General features: G+C 33.5%; 1 protein-coding gene across 13 annotated transcripts in view; it reads left to right on the top strand.

The window, feature by feature from the left end:
• The window catches only part of STXBP5 (syntaxin binding protein 5), a 179612-nt gene that overhangs the window by 22972 nt on the left and 142438 nt on the right, over nt 1–14202 (top strand). For all 13 annotated transcript variants that reach the window (XR_013534617.1, XR_013534616.1, XR_004742141.3 and 10 more), the window contains exons 3-4: nt 8102–8183; nt 12632–12732. Coding sequence is in view for 8 of the 13 variants with exons in the window: in XM_078370267.1 (XP_078226393.1) it covers nt 8102–8183; nt 12632–12732 (183 nt within the window). In the remaining 5 variants the exon portion in view is untranslated. The remainder of the gene's footprint in view (nt 1–8101; nt 8184–12631; nt 12733–14202) is intronic.

The raw sequence follows: 14202 nt of genomic DNA on the forward strand, positions 1-14202 counted from the left end.
AGTATAGTGGAAACTGTGGTGAAAAGTACATAGCCTACCTTTCCCATGCCTACCCATGCTTCCCAGAAGGATCCATTTAACTGTTTCTGGTCATGTTGCTAACTCTAAATAAAATCTCTTGCCAATGTTCGTTGTTTCAACTTTAGAAATTATTGGTTGATTTCCTGCTTTAATAAATGAACATTTGCCTCATATCTCCCCTACTCTGTAGTCTTGTCCCTATTTTTATTTTGTTTCCTTGTTACCTTTGTAAATTTCAATAAATATCTTATAGTTAGTTCTGTATTTCCTGCTCTGTCAATTATGCATACTAGCTCTTGGCTCCCCACTCTTTAAAATGAGAATGTTAACTCATCACTTTTCCTGTGTTTGTTTCCCTTTTCTTCCTCCTTTCCTTTGCCAACTCTAGTCATGTGTGATTAATACAAACTTTTAGTTTGATTCTAAAAGTTGGAAATGAGTGAACAGTAAGTATTATTACTTTTTATTCCACAACCAAGTGATATCCTGTTAGTACATTTCCTTTCTTGTACAGCTACTTTTCTTCCTTCTCCCCAACTTCCCTTATGCATTGGCTGCTGTCATCTCATGCTTAAATGCCTGAGGCGTCTCAAGGATAGAGTCACATCTCTGGAGCCCTCTTGTTCTCATGAACCTGCCTCCAGTGAATACCTCCTTGTTCTTCTCTAAGTTGGACCAGTGTTGTTTATGTCAACTGTACTGTTTTCCTCCTGGGCTTTTTCATTTTTTTTTCTGGGTTGAATTCAGTGTTTATTACAATTCCTGTCATTGCTGTGTGTGTGTGTGGCGGCGGGGGCGGGGCGGTGGTGGTGGTGTTAATCTTTCAGTCTTTTGGAGCATAGTCTTAAATGGCTTCCAAAAAGAACGATAAGATTTTTGAGGCCCATGAATAGTCCTTGTTCTGTACTCAGATCTTGTCAGGGGTTTTCTTGAATGTCTTTGCCTTGTAACTCTGAGGGCTTTACTTCACTGTTTTCTAGCAACTAGCAAACATTTCTAGCAAACTAGTAATTTGATCATTTCTTTGCAGGTGGTCACTTGTTTGTTTTTTGTTTCTTCTTACCTGGAAGTCTGTATGGTCTTCTTTTTAAACCTTAAAGAACATTTTAGGGTGGTGTATTTAGGTTGGAACTAATTTCATTATCATTCTGGGTACTTACATTTAAGGACCCATGCTCATTAGAAGCTGAATAAAATCTGTTTTCTTATTTTCTTCTATTATTTCTTTGACACCTTTCTCTTCTTTTTCTCTTGTTAGATGTTATGTGTTCTAAAGTGATCTTTTATATTGCTTACTTTTTCTTTTATATTTTCTGGTCCTTTATTTTTTGGCTTTACTTTTTTTAAGGGGATCTTGGAATGCAATGACAGCAAACATATTTGTTCAGCTTAGTATCTTGTACCAAAGACCTCTTTTCTTTACTTTTCAGTCATAATATCCAAAGTTGGGATTTTCTGAACAATTTTCATCAGCATATTTTAGGAATTAATGTATATTTTAAGTTATTAGAAATACAAATGATAATGATTTACAAGAGAAAAGTATTTTTCTTGGGACTTTTACTTACATATATTTCTATACTAATTCTTTATATGATCAACATTCTTGTTTATGAGAATATTAAATTTTTGTTGTTTCATCTGTTAAATACTTCTTGTTTTTAAATCTTGGATGAAATAAATTTAAAAAGTCAAATGCAGGACAGAAGAAAATAAGTAGCTTACTTGTAAAAATGTTAAACTAGCCTTTTTTTCTCCTATTGTGCTGCATTTCATTTAGCTTGCTAAATAGTTAAGTTTATTCACTGCTTATGAAAAATACTTAAACATTTCAGACCAAAGGAAATATATTTAAGACTAGCATGTTTTAATTTGTTTTTATTAATAATTGTAGAGTTTGCTTGCCTTAAATTCATTGCTTTTTATTACCTATTCATATGTGGTGTATTTATCCTTCATATAAGCTAATTTTTTTTAACAGCTTTAGTGAGATATAATATTTAAGTATTACCTTGTCAGTTTCTGCAAACAGCTGGAATTCTGATAGAGTTTGTTTAGTTTTTTTTAATTCAACTTGGTGATGATTTTCATCTTAATCATACTCTTTGTTCCATTAATACAGGATATCTTTTCATTTATGTAGGTTTTCTTTCAATAGTACTTTGTAGTTTCAATGTTACGGTTTTACATTTCTTTGGATAAATTTATTTCTAAATATTCTATTCCTTATGATGTTATTATAAGTGAAATTATTTTCTTAATTGCATTTACAGATCATTCATTGCCAGCGTATGATTTTTCTGTATATTGGTCTTGTATTTGGCAACCTTGCTGAACTTTTTTATTCATTCTAGTGTTTTATAGTGGGTTTCTTAGAATTTTCTATATATAGGATTATGTCACCTATGAATACAGATAGTCCTACCTTTTTCTTTCCGACCTGAACACTTTCTCTCCTTTTGTTTTTCCTTGCATATTTCCATGGCTAGAATATTAGATTCCATGTTGAATAGATAAGTGGTCAGAATGGATATGCTTTTTCCCCATCTTACTGGGAAAGCATTCAGTCCTTCACCACTGAGAAGGATGTTGGCTGTGAGTTTTTCATAGATGCCATTTGTCATGTTGAGGGAATTCCCTTCTATTTCTAGTTTTTTGGAGTTGAGAGTTTAATTGTAAAAGGGTGTTGATTTTTGTCTGAGCTTTTTTTTCTGCACCCCTTGAGATATGTGGTTTTGCCCTGTATTCTAACGTCATGTATTCCATTGATCATGTATACTTTTAAAAGATAAAATTGTTTCTTTGTTTCTATTTCTTATTTAATTTTGCCAAGTATTGTTCCTCTCAACAGCTATAGGCTCTAAAATGTTTTTTTTGGATGATCATTTTACACATGGAGATATTCATAAGGAGGTTGTCTCAAAATCACAACTGGAATTAGAATACAGAATTTTAGCTTTTTGCTTATCTTGCTGGGCCATATTTCTTCATTATTAAAATTAATTTTTATATATGATATCCTAAGCTAACATGAAAAATTACTCTAATATATTATTTATTAAATTAGCATATTGTTTACTATCTTAATTGGTGTTTGATGTTCACTTATTACAGGTTACATTTGGTCTAGTTTTATATCATTAGACCAGTCTGGCTTTGCTCCATTGTGAAATGTTGATTGTACATATGTTTTTTCTGCGTACTTTTTCCAGTTTTAAGATAACTTACAATAAAGCAGGAAATAACATTTACATGTGAAAATTGGCTGTTAGTATACTTTGTGTGTGTGTGTGTGTGTGTGTGTTTGTGTGTGTGCTATGAGGGTTGGTAATTTATAGTGTGGGTTCTGGAATTAGACTGCCTTGGTTCATATCTCAGCTTCTTTACTAACTAGGTGAGCGGCCTTGGGCAAGTTGCTTAAACTTGTGCCTGAGTTTCCTTATTTGTGAAAATATTGTACTTGACACATCTTAAGTATTCAGTAAATCTCAGCTTTAGTGATGCTGCTGCTGCTGCTGATGATGATGTACTTAAAGGCCTCCCAATTCCCATTTATTTCTCCCATCTCAACCATTCTACTAGAAAATGCCATTTCAGAAGTTAGATTAATGCTTGTTTTGAATTTGATATATGCTACTGTAAATAAAAGGTTTTGCTGGTTCTGGCATTTGTTTCCGCTCATGTATCCTGTATACCTATTCCTGCTTATTCTTCATTAATTGCTAGTTTTATCATGTTATTTTTTTCTGTAATTATTTCTTTTTTTCCTATTGCTTGCAGAGAGTCATGTCAAAGACTATGCTCCCGATCTCTTTTAACTTTGCCTCTACATCTTCTCTTCATAAATACACCAGTGACAATGGTGCTTCTCTGGACCTGGACCATGAGTCTAGCTGTGCAGGAATTATCTGACATGTATCATGGGTCAGATAAATTAACTGGTTTCCTTTAAAAACAGGACTTACTAATGGGATTAGGGTAGATATCATAGCTCTTGTTAGGCAAGCAGTAGAAAAATTGAGAGCAGAAAGGTATCTGAGATAGAAAATTGTATCATCTTCAGACAAATACATTGAAGTTTAGAGTTACAAGCTATGATATCATGACAGAAGAAGAAATTTACCTTTCCCTTATAATTGATTCATACATATATAAAAGAACAAATATTAGAATAGTAAATATTTCCTTAATAAATTTGCATGAATGTTCAGTGCATAATCTTCCTTTGGTTTTTCTTTATTTTAGTTTCAAATGTTTAATTTTATCATTTAATTGTGAACATAGCCATAGTAAATGGAAATCACTTACCAAGCAGATCTTCATTTACAGTGTTTGACTATTTTCTAATAAAAATGTTAAGTCAGATCTTCATTTACAATGTTTAACTATTTTCTAATAAAAATGTTAACTTACTAATGTCAGTATTAGGAGGAACCATGTGTGCAAGGAATAATATATATTCCTTGTGAAAGGATGTGAAAGGATATAAATGTTTTGTGATCTAATAAATTCAGTTTTGACATTTTGTTGTATTATGATGGTAATGTCCAGTGTCAGGGAACATTTAGTTCTAGCCAACATAGTGAATAATACATTGTCTTAAATAATTATAATGGATACCCTTTGGTAAGTATACTCTATGTAGTTTCATCTTCATTGCAGTGCTGCAAGCTAGTCTAGATAGGTCTTATATGCATTTATAGATTCAATAGTTAATACCTGTAATAATTCTCTTCAGATCACAGCATCTAATGGCAGAACAGAACTGACATATGAACTAACTTGAGAGTAGAGGTCGTCAAGTTTCATTGTACCGCAGGTGGTTCCTGTGGCACAATAAGTAAATAAATAATAAATGAACAAACAATCTACCCAGGCATATCCTCTGGAAAATTGGGTGTAGCAAGTTTGCATTAGAGCCAGAATTCTGATACACTACCAGGATAGAGAACTACTTGCTGTGAAATTTGTGCTCTGTCTATGTTATTATCTCAGGATTACATGTACGCAATATCTGTTTTTGAAACTTAATTAAAAATTTTTTGTTATGATGAAGTAATAACATTAATTTTTCTTCCAATCCATAGGGCAGTTTGGTGGTAGGACACTTTGGGACTAGCTGCAGCAGTATACTACTGCTTTATTTACAGGAAAAGAGAATGAAATAAGTAACTTTGAGAAAAAACCATTTATCTGAGCCTTAGAAATGTTGCCTGTAAAATATGAATAATAACTGTCTTTCAGAGTTACTGTGATGATTAAGTGCAATTATATATTTAAGGCACAGTGCCTAACCACTTAATAGTAACTCAGTAAGTGGTTCTTACTCTTTATTACGAAGTTGTTTTTATCATGTTAGCTAGAAGTTAAGGAACTATATTATATCAGTTTAAAAGTACACTTTTGTTTAGAGTAGTTTCATACATAGCCTAAGAGTAAAACCTCTGTTGACCTCTGTGTAACTGACTTCCTGAATTTATAGACATTTTTTATTCTCTTTGGATAAAACATTGATGCCCGTGGCAATTCGAAATTTCAAGACCAGTAAGCTATTTCTTAGAAGGCTCAAATTAACCTGTTGCTTAATCTTACCGAGAATCAGTTTTTCTCTATTCCCAATCTGTTTGTGTCTATTAGATATTCTAATCAAGTAAATCACCTTAATATTCTGTAAAATAATGAAATACAAATGCCAAAAGATACATTTTAAAATGAATAAGATGAATGTTTTCAAAAGACTTCATTAAGGTCAGTCATTTAAAATTTCCCTCCCGATTTTGTGTGTATACCTATAAATGACTGGAAAAGAAATAATAAGGCTATATATGAATGCTACACTCATATTGGTTGATAATATCTTTAAAGTTCCATTTAAGAAGTTAGGCCAGACGTGGTGGCTCACACCTGTAATCCCAGCACTTTGAGAGGCCAAGGTGGGCAGATCACGAGGTCAGGAGATCGAGACCATCCTGGTCAACATGGTGAAACCCTTTCTCTACTAAAATACAGAAAATTAGCTGGACTTGGTGGTGTGCATCTGTACTCCCAGCTACCCGGGAGGCTGAGGCAGGGGAATGCTTGAACCCAGGAGGCGGAGATTGCAGTGAGCCGAGATGATGCCACTACTCTCAGCCTGCTGACAGAGCGAGACTCCGTCTCAAAAAAAAAAAAAAAAGTTTAACTGGAAATCTTATACCTGGATAGTTATGGTTATGTTTTATTCAAGAAAAACAGCCCTGATTTTTAGTTAATAGATTCATACTCAAAGAAAATGTCTGTGGTTAATATCAAAAGATTGACAATATTATATATGTTTTGTGATAAAATGATATGTAAAGTAAGTATAATTTTTATGATTTTCTACAGTAACTCATTTTAAAAATGAATTTACTCATTGATCCTGATCTAGTCTCAAAAGAGAGGTTTTACATTCATGTAAAATGGGAATTATAAAATACGCTAATTGGTGCCAGAAAGAATAATTTAGCTGAAGAGATTAGGATCAGACTCACTCTACTGGGTAGAAGGGCAGGGTCTATGCTGTCATCTGAAAAAGGAAATGGGCTAACAGAGATACAGATTTTTCTTTTTTATGGCCTGTCAGAGTGTGATTTGCATATTGAAAATACTATTAATTTAAATCTAGTTTCCTGCAGTTGTATTTGAGAAACTGGAATAGCAAAAATACTACTACTGCTGCTACAAGTACTACTGCTGCTGATGCTACGACTACTACTAGTGCCACCAGTGATTTTGGGTGTTTAAAGAATAGGGTACTATGAGCTAAATATGCTCAGCCTGTTAGTTTATAAAATAATATATAATTAATTGATAGTAATAAATAGAAAAAAAACTCTTGCAAATGAGTACCATCTAGAAAATTTCTAGAAATCCAAAGGAAAAGATCATGGCAAATAGGAATTAAACCTATGGCACAATTTTTTCATTAGTAACTTTGTGGCATGTATTAATAGAGTATAGAAACAGTCTATACCTGAATATGAATTTATGTGCCGGCAAGTGTTTTACTGAATCACACCAAATTTTATTTTTACATTTTGCTTTTTACTTTAGGATAATATTTAACAGCTGGTAAAATGAGATTAGTTTAGCAGTAGGTTAAAATTGCTACCTTCTTATTTCAAGTTTATGAAGGTAAAATGTGTTTAACGATGCCTGGCACATAGTGAGTTCTACAAATGTAGTTTTTTTTTTTTTTTCTGTTTTGATGTTTTTACTCAGCATACTTTTTAAATTTAGGGTGTGGACTCTGGAGCCAGAAGGCTTACTCATATTCTGTTTTCACTACTTCTGGTTGTGTGACTTGGGACAGGTTACTTGATTTCTTCAGCTTCCTTATCTGTTTAAATGGTGGAAAATAACATATTCTTCATGAGTTATGAGGATTAAATGAATTGACATAAATAATATTTTAATAATAATGCTTAACACATAGAAAATATATGAGTATTTACTGTTATTATTGTATGCCAATTCATTTTAATCGGTATGCATGCCTATTTAAAAGATCTGTAGATTCATTGGTGATACAATATTATGTTTCAATTAGAAACATAGTTATGTGGTTTTTCATTGTATTTTTAGTCTTATTTAAAAATTACACTGCAGAAATGAAAAACTGACAGTGAAAAGATTACTGTTTGTAAAAGCAACATTCCAAAATGACACTTGCCTGCTTTTCAGATAAGTTTGCTGACTTCAGCAAAATTGGGCATTCTATAGATCCAAACACCTTTTTTCTTCTTTTTGTTATTTCGATGAAGAAAATAATTTGGGCCAGCATAAAGTGTATTACCTCTATGTTATCTTGTTTTGATACGTGCTGATTTTAATAATTCATTTTTTCTAATTACTTTGTTTAAACCTGTAATCTTTGAGACTTCTCAACAGAAACTGATTTGATTGATATGTAACAAAACTAACTCTATATCTCAACTTCAGTAAATAGCCTGCATTGAATATGAGTTTATTGGAATATTGATCAGCCTGTTACATAACTTATCAGATGTTTCAAAAAATCCGACAAATACCTTAAACTCCTTAATGGAACTAATTCCAGCTTTGGTCGTCCAGGAGTAGAATGTTACTGCCAGCATGACAGTGGAGCTGCAGTAATCCAGCTCCAGTTCCTGATTAATGAGGTGAGTTAATTGCTTTAATCATTTCTACTTATATCTAAAATAGGGCCACATCTAGTCTTTCATATTTCTTTTATACAGTCACATTTTATTTAAATATTTGAACAAAAATTAATTTCTTATGGGTCAGAAATAGTAACTCATTTTAAGTTAACATCTTGGACAGTTAGATAAATGATGTAAAATGTTTTCTCAACACAGTGCTGTAAAGTGAATGGCCTAAGGTAAATGTTTTTGGTAAAAGTTGCTGCATTTAAATGTTAAGGGATATTGAACACTGTGTAATATAGAAATCTATATTAAAATGTTGTTTAAAGATTGAGCTTATGATAAATCAAAGAATGTGCTACTTTAACGAATTGCTTTGGAATACCACCAAGAAACCAATATTCATTCATTAGAAAGTGGTTACTGGCGAGAGTTCTTAAATAACACCCAATTATGTCACTTAATTGGTCTAAGTAATTGATGTCGCCTTTCTCTTTGAAAGTATAGAAGGAGCTAGAGAAAACACCATTTTATCAGCATAGGAAACATTGTTCTTACATATTCTGAGAATATAGGAGCAGCTCTGAGAATAGATGTTTACTGCAAGTAGTGATAGAGTGGGAAAGCTGGTCATAAAAGGAAGAAAGAGAAATTGCTTCAGAAAAGGCTCTGATCTCCTTAGATATGAGGACAGATTGTGGACATTATTTTAGTCCCTAAACCTTTAGGCTCTGTGGAATAATTTCTTAAATGTATATGAGAGAAAATAAATTCCTGAATACCTCTGGCTTTTGATAAATGTTCTGTTCATACCAGAGGATTTAAGAAAGGCATCATGGGTATAAAAAGATAATTATGACAATGTAAAAACCTCCATAAAGCTGTAATCAAAATAATTTGCAATTGTCTAGATTTTTCAAGGTCAGAAGATATGTTTTTAAAAACTTCAGTATTCTGTATAATAACTGTATATTAGGCATTTTAAAGTGTAAAAAATTTTTTTGATATTTTTATTTTTCACTTTCTAGATTCTACATAACCAATGTTTCTAAACTGTTGAATCAAAACAAAGGTTTAACTCTCTTAGATGAATGCACATACCGTGGAGCAGTTCCACAGATAGCTTGCTTTTATGCTTTATAGCCTGATAATTCTGTTTTTCACTATAGGTCACAGTGGACTCTGAAAGATCCTTTTCTAGATTCTACACAAAGTGTTTCTAAACTACTGCATCAAAACATAGGTTCAACTCTGAGATGAATGCACACATTGCAAAGCGGTTTCACAGATAGCTTCCTTTAGGTTTTATCGCCGGTTAGTTTTTCACCTTGGGCCTCAGTGCACTCTGAAATGTCACTTTCTAGATTCTACACAAAGAGTGTTTCTAAACTGCTGAATCAAAACATAGGTTCAACTCTCTGAGATGAATGTACATCTCACAAAGCAGTTTCACAGATAGCTTGCTTCTAGGTTTTATACCCGAATATTCAGTTTTTTATTTTAGAATGTGCAGATTTGTTACATAGGTATATGCATGCCATGGTGATTTGCTGCATCCATCCCCCCATCATCTACATTAGGTATTTCTCCTAATGTTAGAATTTTTAAAAAATTACAATGTGGAAAGTTGTTGAACCCATATATGAGGACTCAGATTATTCTTCCTCTTTTAAAGAATGTTTCATTATGGAATAATTATACTCACAGTTAATTTTAAAAATAGTTTCAGAAAGTGCTTGTTTACCCTTCTTTTAGCTTATCCCAGTAGTAACATTTTATATAACAATACTAAAATAGCAAACCAGAAAAATGACAACAAAACAATACTACTAACTATAGACCTATATTTAGATTTTTTCCATTCTTATATGCACTTATTTGTGTGTTTGTGTGTGTAGTTCAATTTTATCACATGTGCAGGTTCATGTAACACTACCACATCAAGATACGGGTCAGTTCCCTCAACACTAAGGGAAGGACTTCCCTCAGAAATAAAGTACCCTCAGCACTAAGGGAATCCGTTTGTAATTGAACTCCTGCTCACCCTCAGTCCCTGGCATTTAGTAACCTGTTATTCTTTATTTATTGTTATTATTATTTTTTGTGATGGAGTCTCCCTGTCACCCAGGCTGGAGTGCAATGGCATGGTCTCGACTTACTGCAACCTCCGCCTCCCGGGTTCTAGTGATTTTTCCCACCTCAGTCTCCTGAGTAGCTTGGTCTACAGGCACATGCTACTACACCCAGCTAATTTTTGTATTTTTAGTAGAGACGGTGTTTCACTATCTTGGCCATGCTGATCTCAAACTCCTGACTTCATGATCTGTCAGCCTTGGCCTCCCAAAGTGCTAGGATTATATAGGCGTTAGCCACCATGCCTGGCCTGTTCTTCATTTTTATACTTGCGTTAAGATCGTTTTTTAAAGCAACACTTGAACCAGTTAATAAAATACAGCAAATCAATTGCTGTACACCTAAATATTAGAAATATTAAATTTATGCTGTTTACATTTGTATTAAGTATTCTTTTTCTCTTCAATAAGATTGATCATAGACTTTTTTGGGATGGCCATTTTTTTTTTACCTGTTTGAATGTTAAATTATAAATACATAAAGATAGTTTTATTGTGTTAAAAAGTGGAAATCTGACAGGTTTACCTGTTTGCTTTCAGATTTAGAAAACTATATAGTGTGTAGGTGAAGGAGCCACCATAAGAGGAGGTTAGCTGTTACTGCCATTTTGGCTTTTTGTCTTCTCTTCTTCCCTGAGATTGTAAGATGCGGCAAACATATTAAGAAAGAAGATGGTATGGCCTGATATATGATGTAAATAAGAAATAACAGTACAAATCTTTGATACACTAAATCCTTTGAGTTTCTCTACTTCAAAGTGATGTAGGTAAGAGGATGCTTTCTAGTGAAATGGAGAGAGTGTGGACTTTATGTGTTTCTGCATTCCAGTTGTCATGTCCTGGCAACAGAAGTTACACACTAGGGTAGCCGTTGTAGAATTTTGAAGGTGAAAAAGAGTTGGAGAGATAATTTGATATAAATCTTGTTCTGACAGCTGTTTTAATTATTTTGAGTAGATGAGAAACTCTTATTTTGAAAGGTTGAGACTTTATGATTTCTTACAATAACCTAAAAGATTGGTCTTGCTAATCTTTTTGAAATTAATGTAAATTCTGCATGTTACATCTCTTGTCTTAGTATTCTCTCAGTGTTGATGATAGATTTCTAGCTCCTTTGAGGAAAAACATTTAGACGTTGTAATAGATTAACTCTAGAGAGTCGTAATTTTATTCACAATCATCACATCACATTCATAATTTTACATCAGAGTCATCTCTGGAGGTTTTTCAAAATATGCTTGCATAGGTCTTTGCTCTGTGTCTTAGGCCATTTTCTCTCGCTACAACTGAATACCTGAATCTGGGTAATTTATAAAGAAAGTTTATTTAACTTTTGATTCTGGAGGCTGGCAAGTCCAAGATTGAGCAGCTGCATCTGGCTGACTTCTGGTGAGGGCCTCATGCTGCATCATAACATGGTAGAGAAGCAGAAAGGGAAGCTGGTGCAAGCCAAGAGAGCAAAGAGGTCAGCCTCACTTTATAACAACCACTAGCATATGAATTAATCCAGTCCTGTGAGGAAAAAAACGCCCTCCCTTCCCAGAGACTGCATTAAACCCTTCATGGAGGCAGATCCCTTATGAACCAAGTGAGGGATCATTTACCACCTTTCAACACCACTTCATTGGTAATTAAATTTCAACATGGTGAGTTTTGGCGTTGCAAACCACATCTAAACTATAGCACTCTGGATATTCTGATTTGTTTGGTTTGGGTGAGAATGAGCCACTTAAATGATTCTCAAATACTGCCAGGCCTTTTCTTCCCTATAAATAATAATATTTAGTGGTATCAGACATTTTAACATTCTAAATTAGTCAGATTTTGAAACCTTCAGACATGGAAGTTACAGTGTGCCAAATGCTATCTTTATTTTTCATACCATTCTAGTAGTAGAATTATGATCTGGGTATAGTACTTTCGTAAGGATTGGTCTTAAGCCAGATGAAATTAGGGGGTTACTTCATATCATATTTTGTTCTGTTAATCAAGGAAGTATGTATAATAGTTACCAAGTAATTTACAGTCTGACCTCTAAGTTTAAATAACTAGATCTTAACCATACTATTCCACTAGATCCTAGTATACTTTTGGCTTATGAGATACTAAATTATACTTTACTTTATTGAAGAAGCTAACGTATTTACATACATGTAATACACATACACTTTTTACATCTGCTGTTTTGAATCTAAGTGAGGCAAGTGTTTCTTAGATCTATATCTATTGGCAGAAAGTTTTGAAATTTGGGAAGGAGATATTTCTGGCAACTATTGAGTAGACTTAATGTTTGTATATTGTATATGAAATATGTTATACTTGATTTTTAAGGGAGCTCTTGTGAGTGCCTTGGCTGATGACACCTTACACTTATGGAATTTACGTCAAAAGAGGCCTGCCATACTACATTCGCTTAAATTTTGCAGAGAAAGGTAAGAATTCTCTCAGTAATCCTATGTATAGGATATTTAATATTATGATATTTGCTTTGAATTTTAGTCTTTGATTTTTTGTTTGTAATGGTCTTTATGCACAGTCTAAAAGCTAATTCAAAAACTTCAAAGGATATACAGTAAAAGCAAGATTCCTATTTTTAGACCCATCTTTCTTTCCACAGGCAACCACATAAATTTCCTTTGTGTCCTTCTAGAAGTATTTAAAGTATGTGTATAAAAAAAAAATCTCTGCATAGCTCCCCTGCTTTTTTTTAACATGAAAGGGAAGCTATTACATATTCTTCCTGTAACTTGTTTTTGCTTAACAATGTATATCCCACAGATTGTGTCATATCAACACATTTAAATCTTCCTGAATTATTTTCGTAACTGTATAATATTCTATTCTATATACATGCTGTAATTTATTTAGCCAGTCCTCATCAGTGGACACATAATCATTTTCAGTCTGCTGTTCATTTTACTCTGTTATGATGTTATGTTACATGTATGTCTTTGTCTATATATGCAAGTATATCCATAAGATAAATTTGTAGAAGTAGATTAGCTTGGTCATAGAAATCTCTTCTAATACGACTTGTGAATTTGGGGCTTTCATTGGAAAAACTTTTTCACCCAACTTGTATTAACCATCATCCCCCATACATTCTTGTGAGTACTCTTTTTTTTTTTTTTTTTTTTTGAGACATAGTTTCCCTCTGTTGCCCAAGCTGGAATCCAGTGGTGCAATCTGGGCACACTGCAACCTGTGCCCCCGAGGTTCAAGTGATTCTTGTGCCTTAGCCTCCCGAGTAGCTGGGACTACAGGCATGCACCACTACGCCTGGCTAATTTTTGCGTTTTCAGTAAAGATGGGGTTTTGCCATATTGGCCAGGCTGGTCTCGAACTCCTGACCTCAAGTGATCCACCAGCCCCAGCCTCCCAAATAGTTCGGATTACAGATGTGAGCCACCACACCTGGCTTTTGTAATACTCTTAAAGTTTTATTTTTTATACCTAACCTTTGGATTTATGTGGAACTTTTTTTGGCATGAAATATGAGTAAGGATATTGTCCCTTCCCTCAATAATTTGAGAGATGTATATTGTTTGTTTTATATACATGTGTGGTTGTATTTATGTATGTATATCATATATATGTAATTAGCATTAAAAGCACAATCCCTTTTTTCATATTTTGAGGAAAGTTCTAAAATTTCGAATCTTATAGGAATACCAAAAGGGAAATGTTTGATTCTTTTTTTTTAATTTCTGAGGAAAAGTTGATTTGTTTTCTTTTTTCTTTTCTTTTTTTTTTTTTTTTGAGACGGAGTTTCGCTCTTGTTACCCAGGCTGGAGTGCAATGGTGCGATCTCGGCTCACCGCAACCTCCGCCTCCTGGGTTCAGGCAATTCTCCTGCCTCAGCCTCCTGAGTAGCTGGGATTACAGGCACGTATCACCATGCC

Source organism: Callithrix jacchus, chromosome 4 (genome assembly GCF_049354715.1).
Source record: "Callithrix jacchus isolate 240 chromosome 4, calJac240_pri, whole genome shotgun sequence".
Lineage (NCBI taxonomy): Eukaryota > Metazoa > Chordata > Mammalia > Primates > Cebidae > Callithrix > Callithrix jacchus.